We start from the raw sequence: 20,540 nt of genomic DNA, 5'->3' as shown, positions 1-20,540 counted from the left end.
CAAAGAGCATTTGAATTTCAAACTTGGAATATCAAATTAGATTTATGACTGGGAAAAAAAATGTATTGCTGCACATTCCAAATAAGAATTATGTTTAGTGGCCAAAAAGCGTCAAAGATACCACCACACCAAGAAAATACTTTTATTCCGATTTTCAGGATATTCCTTCCACGAAAAAGTGTATGATTACCCAAACTTGAAAATTTCAGAACTTGGCACTAGCAAGTACTCAGTTTATAATAGCGTCCAAATTCTCATAAGCGAAAAAATTTCCTTTGCAATGTCCAAACTAGACACGAAGACATGCCTAGACACCTCATGACATGAATTTCCAACAAGCAGTCATCTCGATTACTCGCGGGCGATTTAACCGCGGTTTTCTATGGAACAGAATGATAATGGGAAATAAAAATTAAGTACGTGCACAATAACAGTAGTGTGTATTAATTATAATAAATTAAAATGTGAATGACAATAAAGTAAAGATATTAAAGCCCCAATAACACACACACAAAATTGTGTTTTGATTTTCAGCCTATTTCGGATTATTTACAAATTTACTTATCAGTACTTACTGTTCCAATCAAGTCTTGTGAACAGCTGAGTTAGCGAACAGGCAAAATGGAGATGTTTCCCGTCAATAGAATTAGGTGTAAGACTTGAATTGAATAACAATTAAGACACTTTTAATCATGATTTGGATAGCAACTTGTGCCCTAAATTTGGAATTCTGCAATACTGATAATCCTACCTGCACAGAGACGGGGACAGTCCCTCCATTTTGTTTTTGACATTCGTTTGCAGCACCCCAGATTAAGTGCAAAAGAATGATCTGAAATTACAGTCATCATATTTTGGCACCCCTGTCCTAGTCTAATTAAGTTTTATGAAGCTGTGCTTCCCCTATAGACTTGAAATTAATTCACGCTCATAACAGGTGCGCAATTAAGGATAAACACGGTTGTACCAAAAAAAAAAGAATAGTGTGGATTTGTATTTAATTTAAGTCATTGATTTACAGTGCTTTTATAATTTATAGCAAACAGCGCGGTTTATTTACCTATAAGACTCGGGAAAATAACCTGACAGACGATATTTTCCAGCATTTGCGCTATTGTACAGAACTAGTACTTTCCAAAAAGACAAAAAATCCACCGATGAAAAAACGGTACTTCGTGCTATAGCGACCACACAAAATAAGAAAAGTTAGATTAATCCTACTGAAATATACCAAAATATGATGAAAATATAATACTCTAACAACAAAATTACAGAAACAACGTACATAAAATTATGGACACCAGGCCGCTCAGGACGCATTACATAAAATACCTAACCAAGTTTTTTCTCGCTCATACTAAGCTCATAATCTCCGAGTGGACACAGAAAACCTTTTTCATTACAGATCAAGAACAAAGTAAGGTCGCTATAACACGTAAGTACCGAAAAAACAAGAATGTTGTTTTATGAGCTGGCAGAATTGCACAGCCTGCAGAAAATAACTGACTGAATCTATATGGATCTCCATAGTTTCTCATCAGCCATGATATCAGTAATTTGTAGTATACCATTTAACTTCCATTAAAAAATCAAGCAAAAAAGAATTAAATTTTACTTTAGAAATCAAAAAGTCATAAAGCACTGAAGAAAAAAAAACATACTGATTTTAAAGCAAATCCTTGGCATTACCAGCTGCATTGACAATAGCTAATTTTATAAGATCTTAGAAAGCTAAAACTCATTTTAAAACTAATCGAATTAAAGAGCTAATGAAAACATAACAAAAACTCCAGAAAGCCAGTTATTGTTGTGTATAGCAAGGAGAATTTCAAGTTAAGATACAAATTTTAAAGTTAGCCAATAGTTTTAACACAGACCATATAAAAATTCCGCAGATAGTTTTTTTTCAATTGTAGCCGGGCGTGGCTCTTTGGCCCCTTAGATGCAACCCCCCCCCCATACAAATATCCAAGATCGGACACGCGAGTCATTCTGAAAAGATCAGTCTGGTATCAACTGTGGAGTACACAACAGAGACTCGCACGTTCCAAGAAATCTGGTTAGTATTGGCCAGCAGCAGTTCTTCCACTATCCCCAAATTTTCGAAGAAATCCTATCATCGTGCCTCTCCATATCTATCTAAAAATCAGGTTTTGTTCTTCATCGAACAAAAGAAAAAACCTTGGTAAAATTCTAGATGAAACGCTTTTAATATGGTATAAAAAGTTCAAAAAGCTTTAAAATCTATCTCTTAAATTTGGAAAAAAAAACCTTGATATTGCTAGAAATCCAGCTAAAAAATCAGAGCAAATAAAAAGAGAAAGAAAGCCCAAAATTAAGGTAAAAAGATTTTTGTTGAAACTCATACCAGCATGGATATGTCATCTATGCAATCAGTATCAATGTAGTCATTGACCAGTTCTAAAGGAAACACGCTAATGAAGTAATTAGTACGTTTCAATCCATTAATTTTTGTTCTTCCAATGGCTGCTTTTCTAACAGTGCCACTGGCAGATCCAGGGGGTCGGATTTTTTCTGGTGCCCTCTTTCCCTGTTTTTTTTTTTTTTTTCACTCCTTTTAAGAATAAATTTATCAAATTGGTGAATTATTGGCACCTTTGTCACATTACCCCTCCCCAAGATCTCGCTCATTGGCACCCTTGTCACACTGCCCCTCCCCCCATGATTTTACTCTAGATCTGCCCCCTGAACAATGCCATCCGCACTCAATCCCCTGATGGCCCCATATAGTCCTAACAATAAATTTCTCAGTATCCAGAGTTCACCTCTGGATATTAGCGGATCACCAGTATCACCTCTCAATATATCCAGTTTAACCTGTCATTGATTGCAATTTGAATAGGCCAACAAATATTATTTGTACTGATTTTCAAAGTGGATGACAACGGAAACATGACAATCTAATAAATAGAAACATTCTGCACATTATAAAGCAAAAATTTCATTATTTCAGTGTTTTCTTTTGTTTTTTTTTTATATATTCCTAGGGCTATCTGGGACTATCAAAAGGGATGAGGTGCACTGCAGAAGAACTACCATGATATTTAAAAAGAACAGATAATAAAATATGCAATGGTATTAATTTTATGCTCTTTACAAATATAATAATTGCTTCCGGAGATATTTCATTTTGAGGGCTTCAAAGCGGCTCAAAACGGCCTATAGTACCCAAATTTCAAAAATAGGCTACGTTTAAAAAGAAACTGTCTAGTGAGAAAAAACCTGCCATTCGTAGCTGATTTAGCAGTGGTAACTAATTTTTAAATTAAATTAATAGGTAAAATATTAAATAAAAAAATAGGAGTTTTTAAAAAAAAAAGTCTAAAGTCCTCGAAAATAGCATCGGAGTAAAAGATTTGTAAAGATTTCATTACAAATAAAACTGCTTTACATCATCCCCCTCCCAAAAGAGAATTCTGTAAACTTTCAAAACATTCAATAAATTTCTGGAGGTACCTATGATGCTGTTTCTTTGTAAAATGTGAGCAATCATTGTTTTAGCCTAGTAATTAATAATGAAATTATTGTGGTAGTACCCTTTCAACACCGTATTAATTAGCTAGGAGAAAAATATTGAGTTAGCAAGGCAATAAAAATAAAAAACTGGATTGAAAACGTACAGTTATCTATCCTTCTTTTGGAAAGAATTGGTCATCTCAGACCCAATCAATCAGTCACAATTCGAAAATCAACTAAATAGCCTATTAAAAATGAAACCTTACAGAGCAAGAATATTCTTTCTTGGTGATAATATCCAATGCTTTTCGAAGTTTAGTGCCTTCTACATTCTCCAAAAGGATATACCGATCAGAAATTAATTGGGGTTTATCACTATTTTCAATGGCCGGGACTGGCACTGGTTGTGGCGGTTCAGCTTCTTCATTCCGATTCAACTCGGGAGGACCAAATGTTGGAGCTAGTCTTAGTCTCCTCCGCCGTCGAAAAGGTCCGAATCTATTATTTCTTCTATCGGACATTATTAAATCAACAAAAACTTTTTATACGTGTGCTTTTCCCTCCTTAAACTTGGACCTGTATCATAAAACAGTATACATCACAAACTAAATGATTATATTTTTTCTAGCAGCCAAGACGAAGCAAACTGCAATGTAAGAACACATATTCTAGTAGCTTATCTTCCACCAGCAGCACGATTTTTCATATGGAAAAACTTCATTTCTTATATTTTGCAGCCAGCACAGAAAACAAGTTGAGTCGTATTTGATACTTCCTTAATTCTTTGCAAACTGTTATCAGCGTCATATATCCTTAATTTGATTATTTGAACGAAGTACAGATTTCCTTTAAATAACTTAAACTTCGTTCTGCCTCGGAGAACTAAACACCAACTGTTCTAGAAATGCTCTCTGTAAAAAATTCAAGGATAAGTAACAGTCTACATTAAAAAGGAGAGGAGCTAAGTTTTACGCAATAATTCAGGCAAGAAAGAAACCAAATATTCAACGCAAGACTGTTTCTTTGTTGACCAACATTAAACAGTGGGAAATTGGCAAGAAAAACGATGATGTTTTAGTCAATAATAATTTCAAAGGCAATGTAAACAGCACAATATCATAGAACTACCTAAACAAAGTTTAAGTCTTGTAGGCGTCTATCCATTCAATATCTCCCAAATAAAATCGAAAAAGATATTGATGCATAGCGACTCCCCAGATTGCATTGCGAGATAGTTCATACTATACCGAAAACATCGACACTCAGTGATACCATAGCAGTTAGTCGAGACTTTGAAAAAGAAATTTGTTTTCCGCATCTCCAAAATTCTACAAAAACTTTTCAGCATTTAAGGCCTATTCACAATGAGGTTTCGCCATGTCGAATTTGGTTTTACTAATTGCTAATTTGAGCCTATAAGATTTCTCATAGGGTTTTCAAATGGGCAGAAAATTTTTATGAAAAATATGATTGGCTTAAATTAATGCTAGCTAAATCTTTGTATTAGTAGAATCTCATCGCGAATGAGTCTTTACCACCAGCATTGTCACGTTCAGCTGGTTTTCGACACCCATGCTTGTAAAAATTGTATATATCTAAAGAAGCATCAAAAGTTCGTCCAGTAGGGTGAAAATTATGTAAGAATTAGCCAAACTTGAAAAAAGCAATGGTAAAAATAGTTTTAGCTGATTTTTATCCAGACTGGCAAAGCCTAAGCAAGGCTGGCATCCATGCTCACAAACAATACGGTCACTATTATCATTACGGTTACGTAAATATTACAATTAAATTTTGATCAGTTAGCGCACTGGCGTTTACTTTAGTAAAGAGCCGTGTGCCTCCCGTGCTGTTATATTAGGCTTTTGGTTGTTTTTTTTCTTTCTTTGACTTGCCATTTTGTATAAAAGTCGTGGTGGTGAAAACTTGGGGAAGGGACTCTTCGACCGGAAACTTAAAGTTCTAGTGCCAATCTTAGGACCAAATGTGATTGGAGGGCTGTCAGTATCCCCGTGCCCTTTTCTGACCACTGTTAAACCCGTTTAGTAGAAAAGGCAGGAATTATTGGTCTTGGTTTTCCTTTCAGCTTTGAATTCTCACTGAGCTTTTGTCGAGCCAAGATTCTATAGTATGCGAAGCGTAAATTCATAAGGGACGCTCCAGTGAAAATTTAACTGACAGTAAATGAAAACCCAAAATTATTCTCTTTGTTCTGTCTCAGAAACAATAGTTGATCAGATTCGAGAGATACCTGGTCGACAAAATTCGTATGCACCGATTGTGCATATAGTGTTATTGCATAACCGATTTGAACAGAGAGATTAATCCAGTTGATTTTTTGCCATTTTATTTCATCAGCAATATTTTTATAAAAGTTCAGTTACAACTTTGAAATTTAGTCGTTAACATACTGTAAACTTGGGCTCGACCAACTGTAAAGTTATTCCCTTTGCTTGGTTAAAAATGACGAAAAGAAATTTATAATTAAACCAAATGCAATCATGTAACAGTGCATAAGGCACAAGCCAGGATATATATTATATACGATTATACATGCATGCATGGATTAATCTTTTGATATGGGACTCTAGAAAAACGAAAGTTTTTTTTTTATCTAAAAGTTCTACATATGCCTAGGTTAAATCAGAGGCAACGCTATAGGGGTGCATATAGTATACAGCCGTAAGGCTTCAATGTATTATTTTTTATTTTATTTTTTCCTAGAGGCACTTCATATAGCAGGGAAGTAGTATGGCAAAGAAGGGGACTATCGGGGCCCTATCCCGGTGTTCTATAGGAGTTGCTAACCCTTCGTTTCCCGTCAATGGGTACTACCAGTACCCAATCCCAATGTACTATTGAAGTTGCTAGTCCCTCGTATCCAGCTAAACTTCTAGGAGAGCCATGACATTTTCTGGAAACATAACATGCATGTTTTCTCGGTGAAACCGTTCAATTGGTACAAGCACAGGAATACATATGGCGCTATCTCAGCTTTCCAGCGATATTTCCAGGAAACGCTTGCCAGCGGTTATTTCTGGGTGAAATGGGCCTTTGGATACAAACAGCAAGGCGCAAGGTGCCCATCTGGAGATCATCACATGATCATTGGTATAAAAGTTTGATGGTAGGTTACTTAGTACCACAGTTCTACATAGACATTAGATTAGTTTACATTGATTCAAGTTCGAAGAAAGTTCTAATTATTTTAAAAATGAGTGGTTTTACAGTACTGCAACTCGAAGGAGTTGACAGTGATGTTGTGAAGAAACGAGCCCCCAACGTACCAGTTGAAATTGGAAAGCATTGTCGGCTAGCATGTGAGTGGGATGAGATATTCGGTAGATATGTTATATCATTGAATAAATGTAAGTTAGAAGAACAATTATGTTTCGCAGCAAAAGTAAATATAATGTATATATCCAGACTTCAACATGAATTGAATGCAATCGTGAAGCACATTGAGGAAAATAGATTGACTCATTTCATGAGGAAAGACTGAAAATGTATTTCATTTCCCCCAGAAATTATTGTCAGAAATATTTCGGATGCTGGATCAAGTGTTTTTCTCAAAATGAAATTGGACAAGGCGAGTTGTAACTTTAGGTGAATCTTAACATTGGGAGGCATCAATAGAGGTATATTAAATGTCATAATTTAGTTTACCAGATAAATGATACTCCTTGCTCACCATCCTAAGAAAAGAAATCCTTTTCGATTTAAGTTTTTTTCTTGGCTGCTTTATCTTCTTTGCCAAGAGTTATGTCTTTCCTTTCTGACCTGAGTAGAGACTGATGAGTGATGAGGTGTTTCTCGTCCTTCTTAAATCTTTTCCCATGTGTCGCGATTTCAATCGCTCGCCAAGGGCTCGTGCGCTGGACCTGAGATTTTGTGAGACACTCTTTAAAATATTTGCCAGCCCTCCGACCATGTAGTGTAGAGGATGGAAAATCCACGGAAACCGGAGCAATATATTTTTTAGCTAGGGAAAGTGCAGAGCGGAACAACTTAGCCAATCAACTGCCAAGAACATACCCCGACATTGACGGATTACCTTTGTAATAGTCCATTCAGCAACCCAATTATCGTAGTCAGAGTAGTAACATAGCAATCAATATCAGGATAAACAAACGTGTTTTTCTATTAGCCATCTCGCCGTTGAATGGATCTAAAATGACATGTAATCACAGCCAAACCTTTTGTTATAGCTAAAGGGATCACCTAATTCACTATTTAATGTTAACCGGCAGAATTCCACATACGAAGTGTTTACAGGAACATACTGAAGATGCTTCATATTGTAGTGATGAACGTGTTCGCAGATGTTTTTACGTTCAAAAACATGAAGGAGGGGGAAATTTGAATTACCAACTCTCGAAAGGATGCATAGAGAAATACACAACTGTCCGAGAAGAAACAAGGTGGATAGTCTGCAGTAACAACACGAAACATCCCACTAGCAGACCGTTCCAGCACGCCATTGATTACATTCTGTTTAAATCCAAGAACATGTCTCAAGTTATCATTGAGACGAATCATTTCATTGTCAATGGATGAGCTAATGTAAATCTTGTCACGTTCCATTGAATATTTAAACTAGAATGCACCATTCTTACGAGCAGATTTTTCTATCGATTGTACGATACAAATCAATCATACTGCCAAATTCTTTTTATTTTAGTGTGACAAAAGAGTATTCACTAGATTTAAGTGCTTCTATCCATTCATAGTCGACAAGGAGTGGCCAATCGAATGGTCTAACTTTTATCTAATATGTACGATCTTTTCTCATGATATCATATGTATTCTTGACAACACAATCGATAAGAGCAACTTCATACATTCCCTCAATTAATTTGATGGCAGGGGAGAGTTGTCCAAGAATCATTTGTTTTGTTCAAATCTTTGTAAAGAGGATCAGAGACATTGGACATAAACGTCACATAGAAATCATTGGGCATTCTGTATGTCTTCAGCAGATATATTAAAATCAGTTGTATCCTAGCCAACGAACAAGCAACTGTCTCTTGCCCCTATGAGTAGGACACTTTTTATTATCTTTTCAATCTAAAACATTCCAGTGTTTTTAAGTTTTTGTAATTCATAATCATAATAACCGCCAAGAATCCTATCGTCTTTAATGTCACGTAGACGATACATTATGGGTGTAGTGTCTAAGACTTTGAACACTTTAAAAAGTTCAGTGGACCATAAGAAGTTGCCCTTTCATAAATATTAGAAGTTCGATTGATCCAATCAGTATCACCAACATCGAATTTCTTCTTTTTCACTTCCCTCCCCTTTCATTGAGATACTGTTTAAGAAAGGTGTCAAGAGTACTGCCATCTCCTCGGTGACCTTGCACAGGGTAGAGTTGAACACGGATCGATTAGGATGCTGGTTATAAACAAACATGATTTTATCCAATTCATGAATAAAGCAGCAGTATTTTTCAATGTATAATGTCTTGGAATTAAAAGTCGAATAGTTCTTATCAACCGTTCGGTCAATGCTGCCTTTATTAGACTATGACAGAGCATTGTATTATATTTCAATTAAACATTCTTTACATGTGGATTAACAAATTTACAACCCCCACCCGTTTGAATCTTCTTATAACAATCCTGTTCAAGGATGGATTCAAGAGCTTTATCAACTTCATCACTTCTCTTCGACTACAATTGAATGGCATATGCATAGAGACTATAAACACTGGTTGTAAGTAGAATGTAATTGTATGGCTCATCGTGACGTCGTTGAATCTCATCTAGTGTCAAAAATATGTTTATAATATTTGCAATGGGAAAAAGGCTTTAGCTTTTCGATAGTGATTACCACAAAATCTATGTATTCCGATGTAGTGTATACCTTTACTCTTTCTGTAAATACTCTGCCGCTATCTTCTTTTCAAGTCCAGTGCCTTGAGCAAGTTTGCTAGGTGAACTTGAACTTCCCACTTCACCAATAATCTCATAAACATGTTTCAAAACTTCAATCATTTTGAAAGTAAACACGCAGTGATGTGTCCACTACCCTTTTGCATATTAATAGGTGAGGTTGATGCAATGACATTAAGACGCCTTAGCTTGAGTCCCCCCCCTCTTGCCAAATCATGCCCACTCGGTGTGCGCCATATTAGTTACGCGCCATTGTAGTTGTGTCCCTGTGTCCCACCTGTGAATAGAGATAGATATAAATATATGTTTTTAACTACGTAAAACATGCGAATATACAACATTCTTCGCTGTCCCATTGTCTGTGCATATAAATAGATTGTCAGGTTTACTGACTCTTGAACATGCAACATATAATTGTCCATGGGAAAAACAATCCGTATTCAGATCTATACCTCATTATTCTAATGATGTGTCCCTGTGTCCCGGTCGTCATTTATATTCCCTGTGTCCCGGTCGTCATTTGTGTCCCAGTTTGTAATTTCTCTTTGAGTGTCCCGGTCGTCATTTATATTCCCTGTGTCCCGGTCGTCATTTGTGTCCCGGTGTCCCGGTCTGTAATTTCTATTCGAACAATCCCTGTGTCCCGGTCGTCATTTATATATCCCGCCTGTGCCACCAGCGTCCCCGTTGTAGTTGTGTCCCTGTGTCCCGGTCGTCATTTATATTCCCTGTGTCCCGGTCGTGATTTGTGTCCGGGTGTCCCAGTCTGTAATTTCTCTTTGAGGTTCCCGGTCGTCATTTATATTCCCTTTGTCTCGGTCGACATTTGTGTCCCGGTCTGTAATTTCTCTTTGAGTGTTTTTTCTTTTTAGTTTTTTTTAGTATTTTACCTTTTTTCTTTTTTCAGTTTTCTTTTCCTTCTTTATTTTTCAGCGTCACTATGAAGTACATATCGCCGAACCTTTGTTTTTTTAACTTAAATCTGGTAGGCATTGATGACCTTATCCAAGTCAAAATCCCAAACCCAATCATCATCGCTATCATTTTCAGTTTTGATATGTTTTGACTCTCGCTGTCCAGGTGGATTTTCATCTAACTCCGCGGTTTTGCGTTCTTTAGCCGCAAGCCTGTTTTCTTGCTGTTCTTGTGATTCCTCGGCACGCTTTCTTTTCTTACTTTCTCTATCAGTCGCAAGCCTGTTTTCTTGCTGTTCTTGTGATTCCTCGGCACGCTATGCGAATATACAACATTCTTTGCTGTCCCATTGTCTGTGCATATAAATAGATTGTCATGTTTACTGACTCTTGAACATGCAACATATAATTGTCCATGGGAAAAACAATCCGTATTCAGATCTATACCTCATTAAACTAATGATGTGTCCCTGTGTCCCGGTCGTCATTTATATTCCCTGTGTCCCGGTCGTCATTTATATTCCCTGTGTCCCGGTCGTCATTTGTGTCCTGGTGTCCCAGTTTGTAATTTCTCTTTGAGTGTCCCGGCCGTCATTTATATTCCCTGTGTCCCGGTCGTCATCATTTATATATCCCGCCCGTGCCCCCGGCGTCCCCGCTGTAGTTGTGCCCCTGTGTCCCGGTCGTCATTTATATACCCTGTGTCCCGGTCGTGATTTGAGTCCGGGTGTCCCAGTCTGTAATTTCTCTCTGAGGTTCCCGGTCGTCATTTATATTCCCTCTGTCTCGGTCGTCATTTCTGTCCCGGTCTGTAATTTCTCTTTGAGTGTTTTTTTTCTTTTTAGTTTTTTTTAGTTTTTTACCTTTTTTCTTTTTTCACTTTTCTTTTTCTTCTTTATTTTTCAACGTCACTATGAAGTACATATCGCCGAACCTTTGTTTTTTTAACTTAAATCTGGTAGGCATTGATGACCTTATCCAAGTCAAAATCCCAAACCCAATCATCATCGCTATCATTTTCAGTTTTGATATGTTTTGACTCTCGCTGTCCAGGTGGATTTTCATCTAACTTCGCGGTTTTGCGTTCTTTAGCCACAAGCCTGTTTTCTTGCTGTTTTTGTGATTCCTCGGCACGCTTTCTTTTCTTACTTTCTCTATCAGCCGCAGGCCTGTTTTCTTGCTGTTCTTGTGATTCCTCGGCACTCTTTCTTTTCTTACTTTCTCTATCAGCAGCAAGTTTTTGGCATAGACTCTTTGAGCAGCTTCCTCGTTGTTGTCATTGTAGGTTCTTCAGTCATTTTACAATTAAACATTTTTCCGTGAACGAATGTCTTAAATACCTTTAATGACGTCATCGTCATAACAAACATGACGACAACTAACTTCATGACGTCAGTCGACACACAAACATGACGTCACTCGACACACACACACACACAGACAACTTATTTTTATATAGATAGATAGATATACCAATTCAAAAACAAATGTATTCAAGCCGAAGTAGCTGAGTTGGTAAAGCGTTATGTTCCAGGCTCTAGGTCCGAGAGGTTCCAGGTTCGAACCTTGGCTTTAGCATTAATACAAAAGAAGAAAAAAACTACAAAAAAACTAAAAAGAAAATACTAAAAAAAAACTAAAAAACGCTAAAAAACTAAAAAAAAACTAAAAAAAGGTAAAAAACTAGAAACAAAAAAAAATTGAAAAAATAAAAAAGTTAAAACTACAAAAAAAAACTAAAAACTAATAAAAAGACTAAAAAAACTAAAAACTGCAAAAGAAAAAAAAAAAAGGAAAACAACTGAAAAATAAAGGAGAAAAAGAAAACTAAAAACCGGGACACAGGGAATATAAATGACGACCGGGACAAAGAGAAATTACAGACTGGGACACAAATAACGACCGGGAGACATAAATGACGACCGGGACACTCAAAGATAAATTACAGACCGGGACACCGGGACACAAATGACGACCGGGGCACCGGGACACAGGGAATATAAATGACGACCGGGACGCTCAAAGAGAAATTACAGACTGGGACACTGGGACACAAATGACGACCGGGATACTGGGAATATAAATGACAACCGGGATACTGGGAATATAAATGACGACCGTGACACAGGGACACAACTACAACGGGGATGCCGGGGGCAGAGGGGAATATACAAATGACGACGGGGACACGGAATGTCCGATTAGCAATCACCATCAACAAAGCTCAAGGGCAATCATTAGAATAATGAGGTATAGATCTGAATACGGATTGTTTTTCCCATGGACAATTTTATGTTGCATGTTCAAGAGTCGTTAAACCTGACAATCTATTTATATGCAGAGACAATGGGACATAGAAGAATGTTGTATATTCGCAAGTTTTACGTAGTTAAAAATATATATATATATATATATATATATATATATATATATATATATATATATATATATCACAGGTGGGACACAGGGACACAACTACAATGGCGCGTAACTAATATGGTGCGTAACAACTTACACGCGCGGGGGGCTTGGGGGGGCGCGAAGCGCCGCCCCAACAGCTAGTCTATATCTATATAAAAACAAGTTGTCTGTCTGTCTGTCTGTCTCTCTGTCGAGTGACGTCATGTCATCATGTCGTCATGAAGTTAGTTGTCGTCATGAAGTTAGTTGTCGTCGTGTTTGTTATGACGATCACGCCATTAAAAGTATTTAAGAAAATCGTTCAAAAGACAAATTTTTAATTGTAAGAGGATCGTGGACGGAAAAATGTTTAATAGTAAAATGACTGAAGAACCTACAATGGCAGCAGCCGAGGAAGCTGCTCAAAGAGTCTATGCCAAAAAACTTGCGGCTGATAGAGAAAGTAAGAAAAGAAAGCGTGCCGAGTAATCACAAGAACAGCAAGAAAACAGACTGATGATTCGGCAGGATGAAGACAATTATATTTTAAAATGCCGTCAATTGTTTCACCAATACATCGTTGATATGTATGCAAAAATTGAATTAGAACGTTTGCTATTTATCCGCCTGAATCAGACCAAGCTCCACTCTGTACAATACATTCATTTGCGAGATGCAGTTGTAAATGACAGTAATACCACAAACGTCGCAAGATTAACGATTTTACCTTTGTCATATGCTGGCAGTCCCCGTCATATGCATGAATATGCTCAAGATGCTATTACGTATGTTCGTCTCTATGGTCGTCCAGATTTATTTATTACATTTACATGTAATCAATCTTGGGACGAGATACAGCAGCTTTTACTTCAAGGACAATCGGCGGTTCATAGACATGACATTACGGCCCGTGTCTTCCGGCAAAAGTTGAAATCACTGATAAACTACATAGTAAAACTTGAAGTGTTTGGGTCAGTACGATGCTGGATGTAATCAGTGGAATGGCAAAAACAAGGATTGCCACACGCACATATACTGATCTAGCTACATTATAAAATTACTTCTAATGAAATTGATGATGTGGTTTCCGCTGAAATACCTGATGAAAATGTCGATAAGGGGTTATATGATATTGTAAAAAATATGATACATGGACCTTGCAGTGCACTGAACGAAAATTCACCATGCATGGCTAAAGGAAGGTGCACAAAGCAATATCCTCGACTTTTAGTACCCAACACAATTAATGGCAATGATGGTTACCCACAATATAGAAGAAGATCTACTGAAGATGGCGGTAAAACAGCAATAATAAAGAAGCGTAACGGTACCCATCGAAAACGGTTAGAGACGTCAGATATGACTTTTGATTTTACATCAGATATTCATAACTACAATTTAGTTATTATAGAAGATTTGTGCGTATGTATGGCAAACAAACCTCTTCAGGATTTGGGAATGCCTTCACCTAATTGTACCGCTGCTGTTTCGACATGTGTAGAATTGGATCGTGAACAAAGTTACAGTACGAGTGATCTATTGTCGTATGTACAAAATAACGTTTCCAAGTTAACATCGGAACAAAAAGACATTTATGATACGATAATGCATTGTGTCGATAACAACGTTGGAGAAATTTTCTTTTTGGATGCGCCAGGAGGTACTGGTAAAACGTTTGTGATAAAACTAATTCTGGCATCAATTCGATCAAAAAGTGATATAGCGTTGGCAATTGCATGGTCCAGAATAGCCGCAACGTTGCTGCCTGGTGGAAGAACTGCTCATTCCACTTTGAAATTGCCTCTATATCTGTCTCTCTATAGATCAGATATACTGATCTAGCTACATTATAAAATTACTTCTAATGAAATTGATGATGTGGTTTCCGCTGAAATACCTGATGAAAATGTCAATAAGGGGTTATATGATATTGTTGTAAAAAATATGATACATGGACCTTGCAGTGCACTGAACGAAAATTCACCAAGCATGGCTAAAGGAAGGTGCACAAAGCAATATCCTCGACTTTTAGTACCCAACACAATTAATGGCAATGATGGTTACCCACAATATAGAAGAAGATCTACTGAAGATGGCGGTAAAACAGCAATAATAAAGAAGCGTAACGGTACCACCATCGAAGTAGATAACCAGTGGGTTGTTCCATATTCCCCTTTATTATCAAAACCATTTAATGCACACATAAACGTTGAATACTGTAACTCCGTAAAGGCAATCAAATACATATGTAAAACGTCAACAAAGGCAGTGACATGGCAGTTTTTGGCTTGAAGTCCAAGATCAGTGACATCGACGAAATCGTACATTATCAGGCTGAAAGATACATAAGCAGTAATGAAGCTGTTTGGCGAATTCTTTCATTTCCGATACATGAACGTAGTCCAGCTGTTGTTCACTTAGCGGTACATTTACAGAATGGTCAACGTGTTTATTTTTCGGAATCCAACGTGCAATAAAGACCCCTGAATCCAACGGATACAACGTTAACTGCTTTCTTTCCGCTATGCAAAAACGATTCTTTTGCAAAAAAAACTGCTGCATACTGAAGTGCATTCGTATTACACGTGGAATACTAAAAATAAAGTATTTGAACGTTGGAAACAGGGTAAGTCAGTCGACGGCCAACCCACCATCTTAAAAGATACCACGACAGGAAGACTCTACACCGTTCACCCCAATCAACATAAATGCTTCTTTCTACGCCTGCTTTTGGTGAATGTATTCGGTCCGACGTCCTTTGAGTATTTGAGAACTGTAAACGGTACTACACATGACACTTACCGTATAGCAGGCCAAGCTCTGAATTTACTGGAGAATGACCTACACTGGGATAACTGCATCAATGACGCGTGCGAAACGTCAACTCCAAGTCAAATTCGTGCATTGTTTGGAATCATACTAACAACTTGCTCTCCTTCAGCTCCTAAAGAGTTATGGGAAAAATATAAATCGAAAATATCCGAAGATAAACTCCATCGAAAACGGTTAGCAACGTCAGATATGACTTTTGATTTTGCATCAGAAATTTATAACTAAACTTTAGTTATTATAGAAGATTTGTGCGTATGTATGGCAAACAAACCTCTTCAGGATTTGGGAATGCCTTCACCTAATTGTACCGCTGCTGTTTCGACATGTGTAGAATTGGATCGTGAACAAAGTTACAGTACGAGTGATCTATTGTCGTATGTACAAAATAACGTTTCCAAGTTAACATCGGAACAAAAAGACATTTATGATACGATAATGCATTGTGTCGATAACAACGTTGGAGAAATTTTCTTTTCGGATGCGCCAGGAGGTACTGGTAAAACGTTTGTGATAAAACTAATTCTGGCATCAATTCGATCAAAAAGTGATATAGCGTTGGCAATTGCATGGTCCAGAATAGCCGCAACGTTGCTGCCTGGTGGAAGAACTGCTCATTCCACTTTGAAATTGCCTCTATATCTGTCTCTCTATAGATCAGATATACTGATCTAGCTACATCATAAAATTACTTCTAATGAAATTGATGATGTGGTTTCCGCTGAAATACCTGATGAAAATGTCGATAAGGGGTTATATGATATTGTTGTAAAAAATATGATACATGGACCTTGCAGTGCACTGAACGAAAATTCACCATGCATGGCTAAAGGAACGTGCACAAAGCAATATCCTCGACTTTTAGTACCCAACACAATTAATGGCAATGATGGTTACCCACAATATAGAAGAATATCTACTGAAGATGGCGGTAAAACAGCAATAATAAAGAAGCGTAACGGTACCACCATCGAAGTAGATAACCAGTGGGTTGTTCCATATTCCCCTTTATTATCAAAACCATTTAATGCACACATAAACGTTGAATACTGTAACTCCGTAAAGGCAATCAAATACATATGTAAAACGTCAACAAAGGCAGTGACATGGCAGTTTTTGGCTTGCAGTCCGAGATCAGTGATATCGACGAAATCGTACATTATCAGGCTGAAAGATACATAAGCAGTAATGAAGCTGTTTGGCGAATTCTTTCATTTCCGATACATGAACGTAGTCCAGCTGTTGTTCACTTAGCGGTACATTTACAGAATGGTCAACGTGTTTATTTTTTCGGAATCCAACGTGCAATAAAGACCCCTGAATCCAACGGATACAACGTTAACTGCTTTCTTTCCGCTATGCAAAAATGATTCTTTTGCAAAAAAAACTGCTGCATACTGAAGTGCATTCGTATTACACGTGGAATACTAAAAATAAAGTATTTGAACGTTGGAAACAGGGTAAGTCAGTCGACGGCCAACCCACCATCTTAAAAGATACCACGATAGGAAGACTCTACACCGTTCACCCCAATCAACATGAATGCTTCTTTCTACGCCTGCTTTTGGTGAATGTACTCGGTCCGACGTCCTTTGAGTATTTGAGAACTGTAAACGGTACTACACATGACACTTACCGTAGTGCAGGCCAAGCTCTGAATTTACTGGAGAATGACCAACACTGGGATAACTGCATCAATGACGCGTGCGAAACGTCAACTCCAAGTCAAATTCGTGCATTGTTTGGAATCATACTAACAACTTGCTCCCCTTCAGCTCCTACAGAGTTATGGGAAAAATATAAATCGAAAATATCCGAAGATATACTCCATCGAAAACGGTTAGAGACGTCAGATATGACTTTTGATTTTACATCAGAAATTCATAACTACAATTTAGTTATTATAGAAGATTTGTGCGTATGTATGGCAAACAAACCGCTTCAGGATTTGGGAATGCCTTCACCTAATTGTACCGCTGCTGTTTCGACATGTGTAGAATTGGATCGTGAACAAAGTTACAGTACGAGTGATCTATTGTCGTATGTACAAAATAACGTTTCCAAGTTAACATCGGAACAAAAAGACATTTATGATACGATAATGCATTGTGTCGATAACAACGTTGGAGAAATTTTCTTTTTGGATGCGCCAGGAGGTACTGGTAAAACGTTTGTGATAAAACTAATTCTGGCATCAATTCGATCAGAAAGTGATATAGCCTTGGCAATTGCATCGTCCAGAATAGCCGCAACGTTGCTGCCTGGTGGAAGAACTGCTCATTCCCCTTTGAAATTGCCTCTGAATTTGCATTCTACAGAAACTCCCACGCGCAATATTTCCAAATCATCTGGGATGGGTAAAGTATTGCAGCAATGCAAACTTATTATTTGGGACAAGTGCACAATGGCACACAAAAAATCGCTCAAGGCTCTGGATCAATGTTTGAAAGATTTGCGAGGGAATCCGATACCCTTTGGCAGCAAATTAATATTGCTTGTGGGAGATTTCAGGCAAACATTACCTATAATACCTAGATCAACCCCTGCAGACGAAATGAATGCTTGCCTGAAAAATTCTTATTTTTTCACACGTAGACATTAGAATTAACTACAAATATGCGTGTCCGATTGCAAAACGATGACTCTGGTCAAACATTTTCAGATCAATTGCTGGCAATTGGAAACGGAAAGCTCCCAGTAGACTCAATTTCAGGACGTATACAACTACCTGCTGAATTATGTAATTTAATGACGTCCAAAAATGAATTGATTGAAAAAGTATTTCCGAATATTCTAAACAATTATAAAAATAATAAATGGCTAAGTGAAAGAGCGATTCTTGCAGCCAAAAATATAGACGTCCACGAAATCAATAATATTGTTTTGACCAAGATTCGAGACCAGGCAGTCCTTTACAAGTCAGTCGACACAGTTTTGGAAACAAATGGGGCGGTTAATTATCCATCTGAATTTTTAAATTCCCTGGATCTTTCAGGGTTTCCACCACACGTGCTACAACAAAAGATAAGCGTACCAATAATATTGTTACATAACATAGACCCTCCAAACTTGCCGTAAAAAAAAAAAACAATGGAAAACGTAATAGAGGCAACAATCTTGACAGGACCTTTTGAGGGTGAGGCTGTTCTTATTCCTCGCATTCCCATGATTCCAACGGATCTGCCTTTTCAATTTAAAAGATTGCAATTCCCAATCCGATTAGCATTTGCAACCACCATCAACAAAGCTCAAGGTCAATCATTAAAAAAATTTGGTAGAGATCTTAATACTGATTGTTTTTCCCATGGACAATTGTACGTTGCATGTTCGAGGGTCGGTAAACCTGACAGTCTATTTATATGCAGCGACAATTGGACAGTGAAGAATGTTGTATATTCGCAAGTTTTACGCAGTTAATTTGTATTGTATCTATCTATCTATCTATCTATATACAAACGAGTTGCGTGTATGCATGTTTGTTTGTTTGTAAAAAGAGCGTTTGCATATGACGTCATTATAAGTACATAAGGGTTTGTATATGCACAGACAATGGGAAAGCCAAGAATGTTGTATATTCGCAAATTTTACGTAGTTCAAAACACATATATAAATCTATCTATATTCATAGGTGGTACACATGGACACAACTACAATGGCGCGTAACTAATATGGCGCGTAACGACTTACGCACGGGGGGGCGTGGGGGCGCGAAGCGCCCCCAACAACTAGGTGTTGGGGTGACGCGAAGCGCCACCCCAACATCTGTTATTATTATAAAAATAAGTTGTTTGTTTGTGTGTCTGTCGACTGACGTCATGTTTGTGTGTCGACTGACGTCATTATAAGGATTAAGCATTCCGCCGTCATGAAGTTGTTTGAAAACTTAAGTCATGTTTGTCGACTGACGAAATTACAGACCGGGACACTGGGACACAAATGACGATCGGGACAGAGGAAATATAAATGACGATCGGGAAACTCAAAGAGAAATTACAGACTGGGACACCGAGACACAAATGACGACCGGGACACAGGGAATATAAATGACGACCGGGACACAGGGAATATAAATGACGACCGGGACACAGGGACACAACCACAACGGGGACGTCGGGGGACACAGGGGGGATATATAAATGACGACGGGGATACAGGGAATGTTCGATTAGCAATCACCATCAACAAAGCTCAAGGGCAATCATTAGAATAATGAGGTATAGATCTGAATACGGATTGTGTTTCCCATGGACAGTTATATGTTGCATGTTCAAGAGTCGGTAAACCTGACAATCTATTTATATGCACAGACAATGGGACAGCAAAGAATGTTGTATATTCGCAAGTTTTACGTAGTTAAAAACATATATATATATATATATATATATATATATATATATATATATATATATATATATATATATATATATATATATATATATATATATATATATATATATATATATATATATATATATATATATATATATATATATATATATTCCCGGTCGTCATTTATATTCCCTGTGTCCCGGTCGTCATTTGTATCCCGGTGTCCCGGTCTGTATATACATTCGTTTTTTAGTTTTGATTTTCTCCTTTATTTTTTTCCTTTTTTTTTTTTTTAGCTTATTTAGATTTTTAGATTTTTTAGTTTTTTTATTAGTTTTTAGTTTTTTTTTCTTTTTAGTTTTTTTTGTCCCGGTCGTCATTTATATCCCCCTGTTTCCCCCGGTGTCCCCGTTGTAGTTGTGTCCCTGTGTCCCGGTCGTCATTTATATTCCCTGTGTCCCGGTGTACCGGTCTGTATATACATTCGTTTTTTAGTTTTGTTTTTCTCCTTTATTTTTTTCCTTTTTTTTTCTTTTTTAGTTTATTTAGATTTTTAGATTTTTTAGTTTTTTTATTAGTTTTTTGTTTTTTTTTCTTTTTAGTTTTTTTGTAGTTTTTACCTTCTTTTTAGTTTTGTTAGTTTTTTTTTTTACTTATGTCCTGGTCGTCATTTATACTCCCTGTGTCCCGGTGCTTT

The 20,540-nt window shown here is 37.2% G+C and overlaps 1 protein-coding gene across 2 annotated transcripts in view; it reads right to left on the bottom strand.

The window, feature by feature from the left end:
- Positions 1–20,540, bottom strand: part of LOC136032015 (tribbles homolog 3-like) — an 86,086-nt gene that overhangs the window by 55,737 nt on the left and 9,809 nt on the right. For both annotated transcript variants that reach the window (XM_065712086.1, XM_065712085.1), the window contains exon 2: positions 3,744–4,388. In XM_065712086.1, the coding sequence (XP_065568158.1) occupies positions 3,744–3,998 (255 nt within the window). In that variant the 5' untranslated portion in view covers positions 3,999–4,388. The remainder of the gene's footprint in view (positions 1–3,743; positions 4,389–20,540) is intronic.

This window comes from Artemia franciscana, chromosome 10 (genome assembly GCF_032884065.1).
Source record: "Artemia franciscana chromosome 10, ASM3288406v1, whole genome shotgun sequence".
NCBI classification, from domain to species: Eukaryota; Metazoa; Arthropoda; class Branchiopoda; order Anostraca; family Artemiidae; genus Artemia; species Artemia franciscana.
The sequence above is the reverse complement of the archived record's forward strand: the minus strand, read 5'-3'. Positions and strand labels throughout refer to the sequence as shown.